The sequence below is a fragment of the Erigeron canadensis genome, chromosome 3 (assembly GCF_010389155.1).
Source record: "Erigeron canadensis isolate Cc75 chromosome 3, C_canadensis_v1, whole genome shotgun sequence".
Taxonomy (NCBI): Eukaryota; Viridiplantae; Streptophyta; class Magnoliopsida; order Asterales; family Asteraceae; genus Erigeron; species Erigeron canadensis.
The window spans coordinates 4,429,717-4,448,787 of NC_057763.1; the positions used below are offsets into that span (position 1 = coordinate 4,429,717).

General features: G+C 32.6%; 1 protein-coding gene and 1 long non-coding RNA gene across 4 annotated transcripts; both read left to right on the forward strand.

Annotated features, from left to right (window-relative positions):
- Positions 1-2,024: 2,024 nt before the first annotated feature.
- LOC122594582 lies at positions 2,025-7,853 on the forward strand. 3 transcript variants are annotated; one of them, XM_043767018.1, is made up of 11 exons: positions 2,025-2,245; positions 2,923-4,989; positions 5,084-5,213; positions 5,303-5,391; positions 5,715-5,959; positions 6,058-6,144; positions 6,237-6,336; positions 6,453-6,663; positions 7,023-7,146; positions 7,347-7,404; positions 7,490-7,853. In XM_043767018.1, the coding sequence occupies exons 1-11, from the start codon at positions 2,153-2,155 to the stop codon at positions 7,631-7,633; spliced, it is 3,348 nt and encodes a 1,115-aa protein (XP_043622953.1). In that variant the 5' UTR covers positions 2,025-2,152; the 3' UTR covers positions 7,634-7,853. The 3 variants fall into 3 exon arrangements, with proteins under 3 accessions (XP_043622953.1, XP_043622954.1, XP_043622956.1); XM_043767019.1 differs by having other exon boundaries at positions 7,068-7,146; XM_043767021.1 differs by having other exon boundaries at positions 7,358-7,404; positions 7,490-7,610.
- Positions 7,854-16,690: 8,837 nt separating this feature from the next.
- On the forward strand, positions 16,691-17,558 carry LOC122590712. Its single transcript, XR_006322585.1, has 3 exons — positions 16,691-16,767; positions 17,145-17,181; positions 17,282-17,558. It is a non-coding gene; the product is annotated as an uncharacterized LOC122590712 (long non-coding RNA).
- The last annotated feature ends 1,513 nt before the right edge of the window (positions 17,559-19,071 follow it).

The window sequence follows — 19,071 nt, forward strand, 5'->3', positions numbered from 1 at the left end:
TTAACTTCCCTCAACCAAAATCATGAACAACAACAAAACGTTGGTGCCGATATATGGCAACAAGTTCTCGACTTCCCGTCACCGGCGAGTTCATCAACAAACCAAGGGCAAACAAGCCAACCGACAGGTTCTTCAAACCCGTTGCCCAATATGGGTCCTTCTGCAAGTTGTTTCGTGAACCCATATTCACAACCATTTTATAACAATATGGGTTACAATCCAATTATTGGTCATAATTGGAGCGAACTACAACGAATAGCGTTAGCCCATGCTCAAATGGCTTTCCAATACCAACACCACCCACGACATCAACCACAACAACCAAACCCGGTTATATCACCTGAAGTGGGTAGCGTCGCCTCTGCTGATGACGAAGATGAAGTTGAAACTCGTGCTGGTGCCGGGGGGAGAAGGAGGCCCAAGAAACCGCTCGAGAAAAGAAACTGGGAGAATGATGACCACGAATTGTTGGCACGTTGTTGGGTGCATTATTCGCAGGACTCTCTCGTGGGTAAAAATCAATCAGATGCCATTTTTTGTAATAAAATTGTGGAAATGATCAACAGAGAAACAAGATTTGGCTCCCGTACGAAAAGACAAATACATGGCAAATGGAACAAGATAAAAAAAGGTCTTAAGGAGTTTGGCACGGCGTTGAAGAGAGTTAGTGAGCAGGGCCGACAAAGCGGAGCGGATATCAGACAGGTGTCCGACACGGCCGTAGAGTTGTACAAGAGAACGACAGGGGAGAAACATTGGCATTACCAGAACTGCTATGACCTTCTTCATGACGTGGTCATCTTTTGGAATGACAACGCCTCAACGAGTAGGCAACCGACAGGGGAGAAACTCCGGCGGTAGATTTGACTGCCGATGACACTCCTCGTGGTTCGACCCCGACTGCAAATCAAACGGGTCAATCATTTGAGGGGTTATTTGGTGACGACCCATTAGGAGACCACCGGGTCGCAACGTAAGCCGGAGGTTGTCTAGTTCGTCCGATGCTACATCTAACCGGTCATCGGGTTCGAAAGTGGCCCAAACTCTTACTGCGTATCTTTGAGCCCAACAAGAGGCTTTGGAAGATGCCCAGCTTAGGGATGCCATGAAGTTTTTGGCAAAACCGATTCCTACGGGTCTGTCGAGGAAAGACTTGAAGGCTCACCTTGCATATCGAAAACACCTGCAAGAAAAGTGGGGGAGCATGTTCTATGCAAATGCCGAAGACGAAGAAGACAAGGATGAGGGCGACGAGTAGTTTTATTTAGTTTGAATAATGTAGTTTAATTTAAATGTATTGTGTTTTTTTTAATTATGTACTTTGTTTGTTATGTTTTTTTTAATTAATGTATTGTGTTTTTTATTTAAATGTAATGTAATGTTTTTTAATAAATAAAATTAAGTTTGTGTTTTATATTTTGATATATTAAAATAAAATAAAAGTTGAGGAAGAGTTGAGGAAGAGGTGAGGTTGGTAGTGAGTGAGTGAGGAAGAGATGTTTCAGGAAAGAGAAAAACTGATATGGCAATGAGGAAGAGCACGAACTAGTTCAACGGTTGGCTAAGGCCTAATAATCTAACATAGATGTCCCAACTTTATTTCCAACTACCCAAAAATGTTTACAAAGCAGATTCATTCAAAAATAGAAAATTATTTATTTACAGCACTTTCACAAAAGCCATTAATAGAAATTTCTTTATGTTCAACACTTTACAAAGTAGGGTTTTTAAATGTAAAAAAAGTAAAAAACAATAAACCCCAAACTCCATATCTTCTCCACCGCCAAAGCAGCAACAGATAGATATAGCTCATATATATATATATATATGTGTGTACACCCCCAACTCATAACAAACACTATTTTCCTCAAAATTAGCTCCACATTTTCTTACTTGGCCACAACGTTTCATGAATCCCCCATATCTCTCTCTCCCTCTTTCTATCTACATTTAATTTAATTTATTTTATTCATATAAAAGAGTATATAAATAAATAAATATAAATATTTGGATTATCAGACAAAAATAGATTAAAATCAATTCAATTAAAGAAGACTAAAAACAAAACACAAACTAAAACCCTTTCACCAGACACATAGAAACATCTCAAACTGGGGGATCAACAACACTTTCACTTGAAAACACCTTATCAATGGCAGAAGAAATTGAGGCCCCAAAATCTTCAAGAAAAAGGAAAAGACTCACACCCATTATTCACAAGCTTCCGCGTGGCCAAAAAATTGAAGTAATTTTTTTTTTTTTTCCCATTATTTTTTTATAATTTTTTTGGCTTAAAGATTATATATACATGAGAATCTGTATGTATTGTCACCTGGGTATTGATCAAAATCCTTTTTTTTTTCTTCTGAAAAGGGTTTTGATTATTGAAGTAATTTTTACTTCCCCCATTTTCTTTTAATTTCTTGATTATTTTTTAAAAAATTCTCTTTATTTTTGTGATTTTGGGCTTAAAGATAATTGATGCATGAGAATCTGTGTGTTTTGTCATATGGGTTTTGTTAAAAATGTGATCTTTTTGGTGGGTTTTTTGTTAAATTACATTGTTGACCGTTTGTTTGACTTATTGCATGATTTGATATCTGCCTACATTGTCATGTTTAGTTGTTTTATGGGTCTAATTAGTGGTTATATTTGATGATATAAATTAGTAACAATTTGTTAATGAGGGTTATTATCATTTTTTGTGTATATAGTGTTTATTGAAAAATATTGTACTATATTGATTGTGAACATGTGAATGCAGTGTTAAGAAATTTGAAGGTTGTTGATTATTTTATTTATATTTTTGGCTTTGTGACACCTTGCAACGTCATATTATACATCAAAAACACTTGCTTTTTTAGCTTGTTTTAGCAACAAAAAAAGTGTTTATTTAGTGGTTAATTGTGAACGTTATTTTAGGTAAGAAGTATAGAAGACGGATATGAAGGCTCATGGCATACTGCGACTGTTATTGATGGTAAAAACCAAAATCGTGTAGTCAAATACGATAATATGTTTTGTGATGATGGTTCGGATAACTTGGTTGAGTCTGTCCCGGTTTTGTCTCATAATCTTCGTGGTAGGATAAGACCGTTGCCCTCTCAGGTTAAATATAATGTGAATTGTCTTCATTATGGACAATGTGTAGATGTGTTTCATGAGGGGGCATGGTGGGAAGGTATTGTTTATGACCATGATGATATATGTGACGAAAGATCGGTATTCTTTCCAGACGTCGGTGATGAACTTAGGGTGTCAGTTAAGAACATAAGGTTAACTCGAGAATGGAATGCAGATACTGATGAATGGAAGTTTAGAGGGGATTGGATTTTTCTTGAAGCTCTTGAAGATTTAGAGGAAGAATGGCCTTTGGTTGTTTCTGTCAAACAAATTTGGTATGAACTGAGGATGAAGAAACGTTTTGAAAAAGAACTTAAGGAATGGACGGGTCAAATGAGAGAGACATGGAAAGAAATCGTTAAGGAGGTGATCTTGGATAATTTGAAGCTGATAATAGTGGAGTTTTTTGGTAAATTGCAATGGGAAGGCCATAAAGTCTTGGATATAAACAAAGAGTTTCTGGATTCAGTTTTTAATATTGAACCGTCTTTCTTTGATTCTCTAGCGAATTTACCCTTTGATCCAAGCCTTTCATTAGCTGAAGACGGCTTTGATGATGACGATGACATACATCCCCCTGGATTTCCAAATGTTTGTGTCGACTTTAAAGCTAGATATAGATGGACTCAAGTACAGGAATTTTGTGTTTCTGAGCCTGATCTAGCGGTTAAACCAAAGTGCTGTCCTTATTCAGTCTTAGAATACTATAACAAGATTCACAAAGATATTAAGCCTTCACCATCACTAACACTGCAAGTTAGGCAACATTTATTGTATTCAGGTTGGAAAGTCGAGCTCAAAAAAGACTTTTATATGTGTAAAAGGAAAAAAAAGTTTAGGTATCGTTATACTGACCCGGATGGGAAACAATACCGTTCACTTAGAGTTCTTTGTGAAGATTTATGTAATCAGTCATCCTCCATGTTCTTTGAGCCTGACTACTGTCCAAAAGTCCTGGATGACTTTTATTCCATGGCATCAGAAGTAGACTGGAGGAGAAGAGACGATAAAGCCAAGGAAATACTAGCCAGAGTAAAGAAGCATCTTTACGCTGTTGGGTGGACAAAGTCTTATGCCGATGAAATGCGTAAACGGATTGTGTACACGTCACCAGACGGAAAAAAGTTTTATAATCTTCGTCAAGCGTTCAATTATCATATGCAAAAAATATGTTCTCGCGGGTCCGATGATTGCTCCGATGTAAATATCGAGAGAAGTGATGGAAGAGATAATCAAAAGAAGGATAATGAGAAAGGGATCGGGAAACTTGTAATAAAGAAAAAGAATGGTGTTCTGTCTATTCAACCAGTGGAAAGAGTAAAAGAAATGTCTTGCTTAAAGTCAGTTAATGAAGAAACCGGAAAACCTTCAAGAAAAGTGCGTGTTTTAAGGTCAAGCAAAAGGGCTCGTGAAGAGATTTCTCCGGTGCACCAAACCCCACGAACTATCTTGTCTTGGTTGATTGATAATAATGTTATCATACCAAGATCAAATGTACAATATCGTTGCAGTAAAGATGGTCATATATTGAAGGAAGGTCGTATTACTCGTGATGGGATAAAATGTAATTGTTGTCAAGCTGTTTTGAGCATCACTAAGTTTGAATCTCATGCTAGAAGAACTAACAAACTACCTTCAGCTAACATATTTCTTGAAGACGGTAGGTCTTTACTAGACTGTCAATTGCAGCTTAAAAGGAATCAAAATGCAAAATTAATGCAGAAGGAATCTCGCAGGTTAAAGGGTAATCGAAATAAATTAATGAATGACAATGACTATATATGTTCTGTTTGTCACTATGGTGGGGAATTAGTCTTATGTGACCAATGCCCGTCTTCTTTCCACACAGATTGCCTAGGATTAAAGGTAATAAGTGCTTACATTTCCTAAAACATCTTAATTTTTAATACCAAGTTTGGAAATTTTCTTTTAATGTGTATTGCTGTTTTTGTTTGTTTAGGAGGTCCCAGAAGGTGATTGGTTCTGCCCATCTTGTTGTTGCCGTATTTGTAACCAAAACAAATTTAGTCTCGAGTGTGAACAGGATACAGATAATAACATTCTAAACTGTGAACAGTGTGAACAAAGATGTATGTACTATATATAATTAATTAATAGTTTGTTGCATTAAGCATGCAGCCTTGTAGTTATGCTAATTTTATGAGAAAATTCGGTGCAGATCATATCGGGTGCTTAAACAGAAAAGGCTTTTCAAAGCTGAAAAGTTATCCTCAAGAGAATTGGTTTTGTTGTCAGAGATGTGAAGAGGTATGAAAAGCTATTGTTAAGGTCCATTTGCAGCATTTAATTTTTGGGGATCTAGTTTTGATTTTAAGTTTTCTATTTTGGTGAAGTTTAGAATTAAATTTCCCTTACATTTATGGTGTTCGGATTCAGACCCCTAAGATTCTCTGGTTTTTGTTAAAATCTTTTTGAATAATTCGTCAAATGCTCAATAAAATTATAAACTGTCTTAGGGTATTGGTTTTGAAACTAGTTGATTAATAATACTCATCAGTCATCATATGAATCTCTGATTCATGTTGTTCTAATACCATGATCAAGTTATATTAAGAATTACTCTTTTACAGATATATTTGGGCATTAACAAGAATTTGGGAGAGGCAATTCCAGTGGGTAGGGATGATTTAAAAATGACTATATTGAAAAACAAGAGATCTAAAGGCGTTGATCATGACATGTCAAATTTGGAGGACATGACCGAGACCTATAGCAAGCTGAATATTGCTATTAGTGTGATGCACGAGTGTTTCGAGCCCGTTAAGGAACCTCGCACCCAAAGAGATATCGTTGAAGATGTTATTTTCTGTAGATGGTAAGTTTAACTTTTCGCTGTATGTCAAGTTATTATATCATTAGATTTTGCTACTTAAACCCTATTAACTTGTGGTAATCATGTTAAATTAACTACAGCTCAGAGCTGAACCGTTTAAACTTTAAGGGATTCTATACAGTTCTTCTGGAGAAAGATGATGAGCTAGTTTCAGCGGCTACAATTAGGTAATAATGTAATCACAGAGTTTAGTTATTCATCTCCTTTCATCCTTAATAAATTTACTAATTTATCATATTCTATTGTCACCAATTTTTAGGATTTATGGAGAAAAGGTTGCGGAACTCCCACTTATTGGTACAAGATTCCGATATCGTAGACGTGGAATGTGTCATGCTCTTATGAATGTGCTTGAAAATGTAAAATCCCATTTCTTTATTCTGATACTGTACAATAAACTAACTTCTGTGTGCATTATATCCTACTCTAGCATTTACGAATTCTTTTGTATTGTTACTATCTTTGGCTTTTTCAGAAGCTTGTGGAATTAGGTGTGGAAAGACTGGTTTTGCCTGCTGTACCAAGCGTGCTACAAACTTGGACCTCATCATTTGGTTTCTCCGTGATGACCGAAGCACAAAAATTGGATTTTCTTGGCTACACGTTTCTTGATTTCCAAGGCACACACATGTGTCAAAAGTACTTGATGAATACTCAACCATCTGCAGAATCAAGCATATCTAAAGGTCTGATTTCTGTACCACTCCCTTATGATGTAGAGGTTGAAATATGGGGTTGAGTCACGAATCAGTTTGGTTGAATTGACCTAAAGCACTTTTTGTTCGTAAGTGCTTAAGTTTATTTTTGTAAATATTAGTTTGTCTAGTACGGTTGTAGAAATGATCTTATATCAATATTAATCTGTTTTCTATAGTAAAATATTCTGAGGTTTGGTGCATTAAAAAGAACTTTACGCCAACTTTCAACTTCATTTTATCTGTTTTAAGCAAATATTTTGATACAACCATACGTATGGAAATGGGTCGAAACGGGCACCCTTAGTACTACTTAAGGGATTTACAAACATCGTGTGAAACTAATGCAGGCAATAATTATGTAATTACTAATGGAAGCAATATCATTGATTTAGATGGTATCAGTGCCATTTCTGAAGTGTCTCAAGTCGAAATAGTCGAGGAGAGTGTAATGGTCGATCGACATCCCATAGAGTATGTCTCCGAACCTTATTACCTATTTATTAAAGTTAGGGATTTGCCAATAATTTAAAGAAGTTTTGCAATATACTTTAGACATTACCATCATCTATTGCTAGAAAGAATGAAACCTGCCAAAATTTGTCCTTGGAATAACCTTCTATTTGTAGATTTCGTTCTATTTGTGGTTTTGCTGATGACTGTAATTTGGCCAGTATTGCTCTAGACAGCCAGAACGACAGTGTGCGTTGCTTGACGCCGTGGGAAATATCGGTAACTTTAATGGAACTTTAATTTACTCAATGACTGTGTTTATTACCATAAATTGACACAGATTTTTAAATTTAATATTTTGTAGACAAATCAGCCGTCTCATGTAGAATGTGAAACTAGGATAGAGTGTTCTAATGAAGTATCAAACCCAAAGGAAGAGGACAACAATGGCCATAACGGGAATCTGAAATGCTACCAACGGAGAAAAACAGTTGCTTGCGGGAGCTGAATTGTCTTTTGGGCCGAATCAAATAAAGTAAATATGAGCAGATTCCCTGTCTGCCTTTTGAAAAGAAAACAGTAAGTTGGTTAGATGTAGATTAGCAGATGTAAAGTAGTGAAGTTTGTATATTAAAATCGAGATGGGGTCGCACTTCATATTTATGTACAGCTAGTTAGTTACTGGCTGTGTAAGCAGCAACATCAAAGTAAAGCTTTGAATTTTAGTCTTTCTTTTTCTTTTTTTTTTGGATTAGTTGGTGCTTACAGTTACCAAGAAAAGTGATATTTGAAATGAAAGTCAATCAAGTCGAAGATCAACATCCTTGTTCATATTTTTTGCAGTAAGTGACCATGGGTCTGCCATACTGCCCCTTGGCATGTGGGGCTCATGGGTATGTTGTGAACCCAATTTGCAGCTCTGTTCGACTCACAGTAAGCCAGTGGCAGGTTTTGTCCTTTTGTTTGTTTACGTTCCTATGAACCAGCTAATTTCAGTTTGATTTTTGGTTCTAGCCTTCTACTGTTGGAAAAAGAGACGGGCTATGGATGGGTTCTCGGTTTGTAACCATACCAAACCGGTCTTTTAACGAACAGTTTTACATGTTTAAATCCCCTAGTTTATATTTAGTTGACCGTCCCGTTTGAGACCCAACTACTTCTCAACCAAAATCAGTTTGGCATACTTTGTGTACTTTGGGTTTTGGTTAGGTCGTAGCATAAGCCGTTTGGGACAAATATGTTATCAATGGCCTTTAAAGAGTTTTAAACTTGTACTGTTGGATGGTTCAAAGAGGAAAAAGGGAAAAGAATCTCTAACATCAAAGAATGAATTGCATTGTTATTAATTTATCATTATTATTGAAGACTTAAAGCATAGGCTATAAGGCTAATGGTAAAGTTGGTACTTGGTCGTTACTCATCAGCTTTTGGGTCCATTTTTTTGGCCCAACATGTTTGTAATAGGCCAATGCTAAAGTTGGTCATCAGCTTCGGGTCCCTTTTTTTGCCCCAATATGTTGTAAAGAATTATATAAATGAAACATTATCTATTTACGATAAAACCTCTATAAATTAATTGCCAATTTCTTGATTCCACTCCGCTTTCTATAAATTAATAATGTCGGGACTGAGATATTTTATTAAATTATCAAGATATTATTATATCAATAAATTAATAAATTATTAATTTAAAGAGCTTCATGTATCACTTTCAAAATTTTCATATCCAATGTACATTCATACATTAAATGACACAAGAGTCCAAAGCAAATTGCTTTCGACGATAAAATCTGTTTCATGAATTCAATCGGCTCAAGTAATTTAAACGATGTAAACTATGAAGAAGACATTTGTGAACTTGAGAGCTTAATTACGGGTATGCATTATTAGCACAAAACAGATGTGGGTGAGCTGAGGGATTATCCTAATGAAAATAATGAATGTTATGAGCTTCAAAATATTGAAGAATTTGTGATGGATATTGTTCAAAATCTAGTTGATAATGAAGTTGGAGGTGATAAAGTAATTTTGAAATCAATCACTCGGAAATAAACATTATAAGAAGCTAACAACTATTCACAACTTTTTGTTGCGACAATGTCTCAACTCGTAAGTGAAATGTAGAAATTTAAGAATAAATTCAACATAGATTTAAAGTTAAAAAAAAACAAGTGACTATATATTTATTTTTTACTAAACAATATTAAAATTTTAGAATATTTAAAGAATTATTAATTTATAGTTTTGATGGGACCTATATATCTACTTTGGGGTTTTAAAAAAATTATTATCTTATTATCTTATTGATTGGTGTCCAATTTTGTACTGGTCTCAAGTTGGGACCGAACAAATTATTAGTTTTATCGAGGTTATTAATTTATCGAGTATTAATTTATAGAGGTTCTACTGTATCTTCATTTAGATATCTATTTTATTATAAATTTCAATGTTACCAATTATAGTACATAAAGTAATTATAATTAGGATGTATCTCTTTCTATTTCGGATTTTATTTTAACACTACCAATTATAGTACATCAACCTGATACTATGTGAAATATTAGTCTTACTCCTCATTTCTTACAGTACATTCGCTTACGAATACTAGAGATCAACATAGACTGGCGAACACTGCAAGAGATTTGGAGGAGACCGGCATAGTTAACCATAGATTATCTTAAACCAAGAAAAAAGATTTAAGATATTGTCAAAGTTTATTTATTGATATTGCATTTTGTGATTGATATATTAGTGTTACAATTGACATAATTAAAAAAGTGCAATTAGTCCGTCTATCTATCAAAACATTTTACATTTTTATATCTTTACTATTTTAGAAAGCAAAAGCCTATTTCTATTTTTAGAAAGTTCTGCCTTTGAAATACCGAAAGTGCCCTTGGACATTTTATGTTTTTAATGAATTAATTTACACTTCAACCCTTATCTTCTAAAATATTTTTACTATCACCTTTACATCAACCTACAATCCTATACAATTTGACACCACTACCACCACCAATAATACCATCACCGACAACACAAAACCGTCATCCCCGCTAACGCCGTCGCATTGCGCGGGTACCATTCTCGTACTAACTAATCAACCCACATATTATGCGAGCCGTTGAATAGAATTTGATTTTTTTTAAATACAACACAATGAATTTCTAAGTGACATAAGTTTTTTCAATCATTTTGTGACCTTTGCAGATAAAGTTCTAAGATAATTTTAGAATTTGTAAAGTTGTTGTAATTCTAGATTTGCATTGTTGTATTTTCTGCCTTTAGTTCATTGCTAGAGGTTAGTTTGAGAACCCATTTTTCTGTAATAACTTTGAGAACTCTTAAATTATGTATTGGATTATATGTTTTTTTTTTGTTCATTCACATGTGAAACGTTATAAAAATATATATTGTAGAAGAAAGTTTTTTTTCAAAACCTTACATATACCCATTTGTTAACATGTGAACGAAAACGTGAACATATTCATTCACAAGTTCACAAATGACTATTTTGAAGGTTTTTTTAAAAAGTTCCTTCTACAACATACTTTTTTATATCATTTCACATGTGAATGATCAAAAAAACATGTGAACAAATATATTATTTAAGAGTTCTCATAGTGCTTAAAAAAATAATTCTTAAAATAAGGAAACTCTCTTTCTCTCTCTCTCTCTATATATATATATATACTTTCTTTGTCGTCCAAAAAAAATACAACACAATAAACGTGTTTAACTTTTTGTTATGTTGAACACTTTTATATAGTATATTTTGAGTAAATGATGTTATAACAATTCAAATCTCATACCTCTAACTCCAAAATAGTATTCTCATAATCAATTTTGATCTACAAATTAGTTTTCTATTTTAATAGAAACTTCCATGATTATCAAATAAAATTATTTTAAAATCATAATATCTTGAAATAAGTTTTCATTTTTTCCCCCACTTTTAATTTTTTGGATGATGTCATAAATTATCAAGATTATATATTAAAATGTCATGGAAGTCGATCTGAAAGTAAAATAACATCATCACAATTTTGTTTTATTAAGACGAGCATGGTACCCGTGTAATGCGGCAGCAGTAGTGGGGAATGCGATCTGCTTTATTAGGGATTTTGGGTAGTTACGTAAAGAAGAAAAAAAAGTCCAAGGGCAAATAAAGTATTTCAAAGAGAGGATTTGTTTTATTAGGGATTAGAGATAAGAGATTATACATGAGAAATACAAATAATTAAATAAATTTCTCAAAACACAATCCTCTTAACTTCTGTTATTTATGACACTACATCTGGAGTTGTTTGGTTCAAAAGCTATCTATACTTCTATACTATTTTATGAAGCAAACTACCCCTACCCTTTAAGTAATTAGGAATGTGAAATAACCATATTACCCATCTTCTTTATTCACTAATTTAAACATTTTCACCTATCTAATACTATCTTATAAAGCATTTTGTTCTTTTTTTTTAAATAAAAGATGATTTGAACTACCCAAAATACCCCTATTCCTCATCTACTAATTTAAACATCTCTACTTAATATACTTATAATAATCTTGAATCTCAACCACTAATTTTTTTTTCTCTCCTCAAATCTCAACCACTAATTTTTTTTCCACTCTCCTCCATAAATCATTTTATTCCTCTAGTTCATTCAAAAAAATTTATCTCAAAAACCGTATATCGATAAATTATAAAAATCATATGGGGGTTCTTAAAATTTCATGTTCTTTCATTAGAGATCTCATTCGATATACTTTCGACAAATTTTTAAATCTGAGGGCGGATCCCGTACGGCTAAATCATTTGGCTATCACACTCTATGACTTATCACCTACTATGACCTATCACCCTACCATCTCACCGCCGCAACATGCGAACACTATCTCTCGTTTACCTATAATAGCCTTAATGAAATAGGTTACAACATAGATCCTCCAACCTTAAGGAACCATATTAACTAGGGGTGAGCAAAAACCGAACCGGAAAAACAAAAACCGAAAAAAACCGAACCGAAAAAACCGAAAACCGAACGAAATCTATTGGTTTAGTTTTTGTTTTCCAAAAACCGAACGGATCGGTTCGGTTTTTGGTTTCATATGCCAAAAAACGGATCAAAAATCGAACGGAACCGATACCATTATATTTTAATTTATTTTATATTTATATCATATTACATTTATATTTATTGCTTATAATTTGTAAATATGTTAATATATTTAAACTTTTTGTCTTTTTAATGTACAAATCTATATAAATTATATGTTTTAAATGAAAACGTACAATTAAATCAATTCATTTTATAAAAGTTATATCAATTTTAACATCTAAAAAGTATAATTAGTTACTAAAAAGCATATCTTTATTTTAGTTTCTATCTATATCATAGTTTTTTTGTTAATAATTGAAAACTAAATATATAACATCATAAACAAAAAAGTAAATTTAAAAAAAAAAAAAACCGAACAAAAACCGAAACTGATCCAAACCGAATCAAAAAACCGAAAAAACCGAATCCAACGGTTTTGATTTTCTAAAAACCGAATTGATCGGTTCGGAGATCGGTTTTAGCCAAAAACCGATTCAAACCGCCCCATACTCACCCCTAATATTAACCCCTCTTGTATCAATTAATTTAAATTCACCACCACGCACCACCACTGTCACATCACCGCTGCCGCTGCCGTCGTCGTCACACCTTCGTTGCTACCACCATCACCGCCACATCGCGCGAGCATAGATTTAGCGAACATAAATTTGAATTGTTTTTTTCTTTATCATGTAAGGTAAATGAACATTTTATCTTCTTATTGAATTTTGAATTGTTTTTGAACTAAATGCCCCGTTCAATCTAATATTCCTTGCTTAATAATATTAGTAATAAAGTGTTTCTCGATGGTTAATATCAATAATAAAGTGTTTCATAATGGTTCTAATTTAGAATTACCTAGATAATAACATCATAACAATAAGTTTAATCTCTCTTTACATACTAAAGGAGGGTAACTTAGTTTTGTAGAAATGTTGTGTTGTCAAGCATATAGGCTAGCCACATTGGATCTATGACATCATGAGTGATGAAATTCGTGTGTATTTAGAGGTGTGTTTGGTATGTGGGAAATTAATATAATAATCAGATGAATTCAAAAAAAAAGCTGGAGGTGGATTGGGCGGGATATAAGGAGGATTAATTTTGAAATTGAAGATGGTATTAAAAATGAAAATGGGCGGGATATTAAAAGATTTGGATATATGTTAAATATATATAATATATATGTTCTGACAGTATTTGCATAAGAGAGAGAAGGTGACTCTTCCTATATACACTTTTCTTATGTTTTCAATATCAAACTCACAATTCAATAATGTAAACTAGATATCTTTCTCTTTCTTTTTTTAAACTTCTTGCATATACTTTTTCTATCATTTTGTTTCAGGAACAGATCTTGATTACGATGGTGAATTTTACTTTGAAGTTTGAAGATAACAGAGAATATAAAGGAGTGAATGTGATGTGTAGTTTAAAGTTCTGGTACTCACTACCTCTCGAGATCTTTTTCTTAATAATCAAAGCTTTTATTCATGTATCCAATTGCATTATGATTTTGAATTAAAGGGATTCACAGCTTGAAGATGATGATGAAGCAGAAAAGTTATATGAGTTTCTAATAAAGAAAGAAAACAAGATTTTAATTTTAGGTTTATAAAATTATGTGGGTTTTTAATGGTTTTGACTTTTGTGGGTTTCTTTTTTAATGCTATTTTGATAAGAAGCATTAAAGTAATAACACATGGTTTTTATGCAGGATATGTGTTGTCCATGTATTTGATGTTATGTCTCAAAGAGGTATATTTACATACTTTGATCGAATCGGGTCACCATCATATATATTCAAATTCTGAAATTGAAAACTATATATACACTAATTATTTTTTTGTTTATGTTCTTGCTTTTTGTTTTGCATGTGTAATAAAAGTAATTTTTGTACAACATAAGATATTGGTAAGTTAATTAATCATCTACATATTGGTTAGTTAATTAATCAACTGCTAAAAACTTTGTTTCTTTATATATATAGATGATACGGTTTGGGTTTTACGATGTGGGTTTTATGATTTGGTTTTATGATGCCTTTATATATATTAGATATGGGTTTTAGATGCGAATTTTGTTTGATGATATATATGTAGAGATATAGATATGTAAAGCTGCTTGTGTTTATTTAGGCTTATGATGATGATGATGATGGAAAACAAAAGGCAAGAACAAGGTCTAAACAAATGCAGCCTAATATCAAGGTATATATATATATATAATATATATATATATTATTGTAAAATATTTAAAATTTTACTTTGCAAGCTAAAATATATGGACTTTTCAATAATGACTATATGTTTGGTGATAACATAATATGAAACTTCAAAAAGAGGTTGCATCTTTGTAAAGAGAAACTATGATTAAAATTCAAGACTGGCTGTGTGAGATATGATGGTTGTCTCTTTTTGATTGGCTATGATAATGTGTTTACATTCAAAACAAGTTTGAGGTTATGTGTTCCTTGGCATGGCACTTGAGATGCAGCCATGTTGAACCATTACTCTTACTTCAACATGTATGAGCCTATCTAATCTTCGTACCTAGAATGGTATATTCATACAAAAGTTGTTTGCTTGATTGTTCTCTGGTGGCAAAAGGGTGTTTTGCTGCTGTCACGACTGCTATTTGGGTTGTTTTCATAATTTAGTTGATGGGTCATGTGGGTTGCAGTGCTGATGATTAAGTTGTCTACTAGCAACATTTACTTATGGGTTGGGTATAATGGTTGGGAAGTATAGAGTTATCAATTCAAGTTGTAGGGTCTTTCCATTACAGTATTAGCTACTGGTTTTGAAATGCGTACACTTTAAACTAGAGCTATATAATTTGTATATACGTGTTTTCATTTTCAAATTTCCCAGGTAATGTGGAGCATTGGTTAATTTTTGACCTTCTGGTGAGTCATATAATGTGTATATATGTGTCCCTTAGTTTATATTTGAAACATATGCATTTTTTTATGAAGAGATGAATCTAATACAAGTGTGTCATCAGAAGTAAAGGATAAACGGATTTGATCAAATATGAGCATGAAAGGTTTGAACTTTGGCTTCAAGTTATTATGCATTCTTTTCTTTTTGTGGTACCAATTTTTGGAATGATATATGGATTTGTTTGTGGTATCTCTACAAGTTAAGGTTTGGAAGTGTCTTTAATGTGCAGTTTTAATAATAAGCTAATATGATCATGTTGATGGACATTTATTTCATGTTGATGATCATGATCTCACAAACTTTGTTATTTTATAAATTTAGTAACATACATAATATAACTAGACAATTTGTGTATAGATTACAATTTTGCTATACTTACCTTTTCATATGATAGAGGTTTATTTTGGTATATTTTGAAGCAGAAGAACATGGCTGTATAAACTTGAAGATGATGTTATCGATGAATTCGTGCTTAAAAAGTCAATTTTGCGATGGTTAGTTGAAGTTTTTCTTCTTTTTTTTGGTTTTTATTTTTATATTCTGAACTTCTTTTTGACAGCCAGATTTTAATTTAAACGGTTCGAATCTGCCATTTTAAGTATCGGCTGAGAACAGGGACATGAATCAGATGAAGGTGTATGTGATTATATTTTGTTTTGTAACTTAATCAAAAAAGACAGTAGTTTTGATTTTAGTCTTAGTTCTTAAAGATTTCTATAGGTTTGATGACACCACACGGTTTTTATTTTCAGACGGGTGAATTAACGAGTGATGACTTTAAAGGCTTCAAGGAAATAAAACATCTTGAGAAATGACTATGATGATTGAAAGTTCTACATTATTCCAGCTACATAGTGGTGTCATCAATACTTATGTTTTAGAAATGGTTTTTTGAATTAGTAAATAAAGTCTATTGTGTTTTGAATTCCATAGTACTAATTTTATAAGTAGTCATCATTGTTATAGTTCACATTTTGATATTTAAATGATGGGATTTATGCAGGAAAGAGTTGAAAAAGAGAATGAAATCTTATGTTGGGCATGGCTTGGCAGAAATTACAATACGAGAAGAATACGGGAAGTCGATAAGTAGACAACCACCAGTTTTGTGACTATTGGTCTTGTTAATTTTCTATGTTCTGCTGTAGTTCATGTTATTTTCAATATATTCCATATGATGAGCTGGAGTAGACAAGCACCAGGTTAGTATATTACAAAGACCACATGGTCAGTAATGTGATCTCATTTGTTTTTTTTTTAATCCAGATTCTGATGGTAAACTTAGCAAGATCCATGTGATGTTCCATCCTACTTATAAGTTAAGGTGTTGGCTTATAATGCTTATTTATATCTTGGTTTTGTAGTTATGATGCACTCAAACAATGCTATTTGGTTTTCAAAAATCTGTCCCAAACTCAATACAAAACATTAAGGGTTGTTGATGGAGGGCCATGGAGGAGGTTATGTGCATTGTCTGCTATTTGGGTATTTCCTTTACATTATGATTCAAATCAGTGTGAATTTTGACTCAGTTTTTCTTTTGTAGTATTACTAGCGCCTCAAAGACAATGGTTGAAAAGAGGGGAGCCTTCAATTGAAGGTAAGGTTTCATTTGTAAGTAATAATTTTGCTTCAACATGATGTGGTTAAGAAAAGCCTTGTGCAATTGACGTATACTGATGCTTCTAAACAAGAACATAAGCCTCCTTAGATGAAAAAATAGAGGTTATAGGCTTTTATATTGATTACATATAAAAGGTTCAACATGTATGGTTCATTTATGGAAGGAGTTTTCAATCAATGTCCCTTTTACTAAGTATAGATTTTGCTTTTAAATTTATGAACTTGATAATCATTATTAGCATTGGTTAAGTAGGGCGAAACTTTGAAATGCGTAGGTTTTCAAGACTTCATTCTGTGAATTTGCTGGTCATTTTAGTTATTGGTGTATTTTAAAGTTTGATTGTGTTTATGCAGGTTTGTTTAGGCTGAATACGGGCTGTCGACAAGAAAGGTGAATGTTGATTCTAATTCTGAGAATGATATTGAAATTTTATATTTTAGAAATGAAGCTAAAATGTTACATGTATGCCATGTTTTCTTCCTTCTTGCAGCCAAGTGATCATAACACGTATGCAGCTATTGAGGCTACATACAAGTATTTGAGGAGACTTACAACACAAAGTAAGAGGATAACATTGCAGCAGTGATCAAAGTTAGATTTGATAAATTTTTGATAATATGAAATGGTGACTGTAAATGATAATTATGTTTATGGGCTTATGCATTTGATAATTTATTTGGATTTCAATAATTGTAGAATGTGGATAAATGATATGGGTGCTTTTAGGTGGGGAACTAATATGTACACCCCTAGATTTTGACAATACTAAGTGGTATTAAGTCGATAAATAAATATGCGTTATTATATAACAATTTGGTTTTTGTACAATTTTCTTTTTTTGTTGTAAGTGATATTAACTAAATGCAAGGCGTTTGTACTTAATAGTTTGTAGTATTAGATACTAAACTTTTAAACTAATTATTTTCTTTCTCAAATTAATTTTATATTAATTTACTAAAAACGATTTTTAAAAACTTACCTGAGTTTTTTGCAGGATAAAAATCTAGTATCTATACTATAGTATATATTCTCCCAAAAGGGGTGGCTTTACAAACCCTGCTTTGATAACAAGTTTGATATATATACTTGCTTTTACCCATAACACAAGTGATGCCTTATTTGATACGTTCGTTTAAATTACAGCTACATCCACACTATGTGAAGTTTCCAAATCAAAATAAGATCTTCTATTTTTATTTTTCGATTTTCCTATCAAATCTATATGTTTACCTTATATATTATCTATTAGTAGACTACTACTACGGAGTATATTTTTGGTTTTTTATATTTTTCATTCCTGATAAGATGCTAGAAGTACTAATTAGTCTCCTATACATGCATCCAGCTATCCAGGTCTAGTAGCGTTTCAATAATCAAAATATTATAGTTATAGATAGATAATAGAAATAAAAATAAAAATTTAAAAGATGGTGCCAATAAGGTTGGTGGTTCATTAGTAAAATCTTAATATCTTGGGATATTTTGTTACTAAAGGAGAAAAAAATAAAAAATAAAAAAAAATGATGGGGATTTGCTAAGAAATAACATGGTTAACGATTCAGTTTCCAAATAGATACTTGGTCCGCCTCATAGAAAAGTGTATGTTATGGATTTGTTTCACAACATCCCTTTAACATGTTTTTATGGAACTTTTGGTACAAAGATTTTTTTTTCTCTTTGGCTACATGCCTACATCTTAAAAACCAGCTCAGCTTTATTAAATATCTTACATTTGCAAATAAAAAATGTTCACACAAGATCTGGACCAAATTGAAGTAAATTACTTTACTATTCGGTGGGTAAACATGTATTTTTTTTAGAGTTTTGCTAAACGAAGCCCTAAGGCTTTTGTTAAGGTGCATTAAATAGCTGTACATTTACCATGAAAATCAGGAGTGGACTTTTAATATGGAAACATACAACCTTTTTTTGCACGTTAAGTAGAACCCTTAGGGCTTCATTTAGCATTTTCCCTTTTCTTTTACTTTCAATGAAGATATTTATTTTTTGATATATTTTGCAATCTTTCTAAATTTAACTTAGATGCAAGTTAAATGAGAAAAGAATTTCATATGTAAAGGTCACCATATTTATTTTCTTGTACTTAAATTCAAATTTTAAGACATATATCAATTAGATTTATAAAATACAAGAACGGTAACCGTGAGTTGCTACAGTGATGGAGGTGGCGGCGGCAGCGGCGGTGACAATGAGCGGAGCGGCCGAGATTGGTGGTAGCGCCGGTGAGTAATGGAAGTTAGTAATGTAATGTGGCTATAA

What these genes read in the sequence shown, in the direction of transcription:
- LOC122594582 (XM_043767018.1), top strand. Translation starts at nt 2,153, where the DNA reads ATGGCAGAAGAAATTGAGGCCCCAAAATCTTCAAGAAAAAGGAAAAGA. An exon ending in GTTTCAGCGGCTACAATTAG is followed by an intron (nt 6,145 to 6,236) that starts GTAATAATGTAA and finishes ACCAATTTTTAG; the next exon opens with GATTTATGGAGAAAAGGTTG. An exon ending in TGACGCCGTGGGAAATATCG is followed by an intron (nt 7,405 to 7,489) that starts GTAACTTTAATG and finishes AATATTTTGTAG; the next exon opens with ACAAATCAGCCGTCTCATGT.